The sequence below is a fragment of the Nicotiana sylvestris genome, chromosome 12 (genome assembly GCF_000393655.2).
Source record: "Nicotiana sylvestris chromosome 12, ASM39365v2, whole genome shotgun sequence".
In the NCBI taxonomy this organism is placed as follows: domain Eukaryota; kingdom Viridiplantae; phylum Streptophyta; class Magnoliopsida; order Solanales; family Solanaceae; genus Nicotiana; species Nicotiana sylvestris.
The window spans coordinates 51,358,271-51,361,842 of record NC_091068.1 but is presented as its reverse complement, the minus strand read 5'-3'; the positions used below and the strand labels follow the sequence as shown (position 1 = coordinate 51,361,842).

At 34.6% G+C, this 3,572-nt stretch overlaps 1 protein-coding gene across 1 annotated transcript; it reads right to left on the bottom strand.

The window, feature by feature from the left end:
* Nucleotides 1-675: 675 nt before the first annotated feature.
* Nucleotides 676-3,316, bottom strand: LOC104230560 (large ribosomal subunit protein eL22z-like). Its single transcript, XM_009783399.2, has 3 exons — nt 3,220-3,316; nt 2,871-3,116; nt 676-988 (listed from the first exon to the last, which is right to left on the bottom strand). Exons 2-3 carry the CDS (start codon nt 3,107-3,109, stop codon nt 844-846), a joined length of 384 nt encoding a protein of 127 aa, XP_009781701.1. The 5' UTR covers nt 3,110-3,116; nt 3,220-3,316; the 3' UTR covers nt 676-843.
* Between the last annotated feature and the right edge of the window lie 256 nt (nt 3,317-3,572).

Sequence of the window (3,572 nt, the reverse complement as noted above, 5' to 3'; positions counted from 1 at the left end):
GAACGGAGAGAGTATTAAACAACATGTTTAAGTTATAAGGTAAAAGTTAAAAAAAAATATAAATTTCTAAAAATAATGAATATTGATCATATGTAGCTAGCTAAAAAAAGGGAAGAAATCCTACCGACAAACGTCCACGAATGACTTATTTTGATTTCTGGATTTGCCTCTATCTTCGAAGTTAACTAATTATCTTCCTTTTGGGATTTACAATCAAATAATTAGTCATATTAATTAAATTAATTTTGATTTTTGAGATACTAACATTTAATCTAGCATATGTTCGAAAAAAATAAAAGGAGTTCTTGAGGGAAAAGAAAAGTGAGTTTTCTTTTTCTTAAAAAATCAAGTAACTGTGCATTATGCGATTATTTTCACATCGTTACGCGCTTTCTGCATAAAATTTTCTTTCTGTTGATATACTTTTTCCTAATTATTGGATCAACTCCGGCATCGTCAAATTTAATTTGAGCATAATCAAACTTTAAGTTGGCCCTATACCACAAAATCTAAAGATGAATTCTAAGAAAAGTTGTAATTAAGTAAACATATTCTTTGAATGCAGGGGTTTTGGACCGAAAAACAGAATAAATAGGTGTTGTGACTCACCCTGATTTTGAGGTAACAAGTACCAATATTTACCTGTATTCTCCTCAATGCAATTGGCACAAAACGAACCCAAAAAGTTAAAAGCTAAGTTATAGAAGAAATAAACCAACTCCAGTAACACAATCTCATTTGTCCCTTAAAAACAGGGCAAAAATGCAAAAGATTTGATTCCAGACAAAAAGTGTAAATTATGTCAAAAAAGAGAGAACAATTACAATCTACTGCTTCTAGTTCTCAATCTTCCTCCTCAGCCTCATTCTCAGCAATGTTGAAGTACCTTAACTCGTACACATTGCGATCCTTGTTTGAGGAAATAACTCGAAGCCAATCACGCACGTTATTCTTCTTTAGATATTTCTTCGTCAAGTATTTCAAATACCTGGTCAAAGAATATAACATCATTACTTAGAAAACAAATGGTTGGGAACATCTCAAGACGAAATGCATCTGCAACCAGCTGGTGAATTACAACAGCTCTCAAACTCAAAAATACAATTAACTGAGATAATAAAATACTATCGGGGGTCGTTTGATTGCCGGTTAGAGTTATGCAGGTATTAATTATACATGTATTAGTTATGCAGGAATAAGTAATGCAGGGTTATGCATGCATTAGTTATGCAGGGATTAGTACTTGAGTAATGCACGTGAAATTCATAAAAAAAGGGTCATGCTAATTGTAGTGTATATAATTCTTTCTTGGGTTTTGGTTGAATTTTTTGCTATATTGTTACACACTTTATTTAGTAATTCAAAAACATCATAGCACAAGATTGTTATTTGCCGGAGAAAATGAACAGTGAAAAGTTTGCTGGAGAAAATGGAAATGATTTGTGGTAAATTGATAGGGGTAAATTTGTCATTTCAGTATTTTATCCATGTTTTACTAATACATGTATTAGTTATTCCATCTTCTCCCCGTATAAAATAACATATTGACTCATAACTTATGCATGTATTGTTTATGTAGAATTGTAAAATGCCAACCAAACATGGTATTAGTTATGCTGAATTTTGTACAAAATAACTAATGGCTACCAAACATGGTATAAGTTGTGTTACCCCTAATACATGAATAACTTTCCCCCTAACAGGCTACCAAACGACCCCTCAGGACATAAAATGTAGGTTAGAGGCTTTATGGAGGCTCTGGGTCCGGAAAATAAAACCTTGAGAAACAACAAAGGTGGGAGAGGATATTGTTCCACGTCTTAAGAATAAGTTACAGGAACCTGGTTTAAGAATGGCAAAATAGAGCACAATAAAACAACGCAAATCACTTGATTTTTGTAACAGTAGGCATAATGCAAGTATCTACTGCAAATGCCTTAGCTAGTTTCTACAAAAATTAAAGATTCCTAGTTTCTAAACAGATTAAAAGAAAAATATGAGCGAGACATAAGACACAAGTGAAAGCTATGTTGCTCGAATCCTTCACAAATACCGTGAAGTGTGGATCGGATCCTTCAAATTTATTTACTTTAAAACACTTATACGACAACGTTTAGGAGGATCCGAGCAACATCGACTGAAAGTTATTTTCACAATACTAGACTCCTTAACTTCATTACAACAACCACTAATATAACTAGAATCACACTAAGGAGACTTCTAAAGAAAATAAACATGGCAGGAAACTGGGAATTTAATGGTATCCAGTCGAAAAAGCAAATTCAGAAGTGCCTTTAGGGCTGGCAGAATTGACCCAAGACCAATCAACCCGCCCAGCATTTAATGGGTTGGGCAGGAAAGATTTTCCTGATGGGCTGTTTTGGGCAGAACCCATATCGTCCCGTAAAATTAAATTAGCCCAAATGCAACCCATTAAGTGCCCAAAGTCAACCCGTGCCAGACTCAAAACTTCAGTTTGCAATCAGCCTTCTCTGAAGGCATGAATATACTTCTATTTTGGCCTTACCCATTCTAGAACTGTGCTTTGTTTTACAAAAATGACCACCGGAAAATAAAATAAAATAAAAAATGTTTCCAATTTTCTTATACTTCATGGGCATAATATTCAATCAATTACGTGTTTAGCAAATTAAACTTCTAAGGATATCGTTCTGGTCCAGTAAATTTTGATCTTCGTTTCTTAATATCAATGAAATCATTTTGTCCGCCAATTATATGACACTTAATTTATTTTGGAATTTTCAATGCTCGATAAATTTCAAGTTTGCAAAATTCATACCTGGTAAACAGAAAAAACATTTTAAAATTCATATAGATTATCATATGTTGAGAAAATAGAGGATATTTACCTCTTGGAGAAAGTGGTGTCGGAGGTGACGGTAATTTTGGTCTTGTCACGGGTGACAGTGACAGAGTCACCGAGAGCCCCAGCTTTTCCTCCAACTTTGATGCGTTCCTGCAAGAATTTCTCAAGTGAAGCAATTTCCATGATCTTATCCTCCACTGGCTTTGAACAATCAATCACGAATGTTGCTCCCTTCTTCTTTCCACCTTTCATGGCTCCTCCTCCACTGCTTCCTTTACTCATCTTCGACCTGCTTTTCAACTTATGATTATCACTCAAAACAAACGCGGAATATCACGTCATATCATATCGTTATCGTAATAATAATATCTTAAAAGGAAGCGTTAACTGACCTTAGCAGATGTGTTCAGCTGCGCCTACGAGGAGATTAGGGTTTTTTCGAGTGGGTTTATATAATGGATCAAATTTGGAGGTCCATTAAAATTTGGGCCATGGATCCCTAAGGTCCCGACCTGTTTAAACGAGATTTTCCCCGAGATAAAATTAGGTAAAAATTGCACGGAGTCCTATTTGATCGCCCCCATTTAACCTATATCAATTTTTTTTTAAAACTTTCAACTTGTACCCACTTTTGAAATAATTTCAGCTCCATTTTTCCTCCCCCTCAGTACCTCACCAGAAGAAAGCAAGGTTGTGTTTTAATATTTATAAATAACGATGGAATAGTAGTATCAACAAAGTGAAG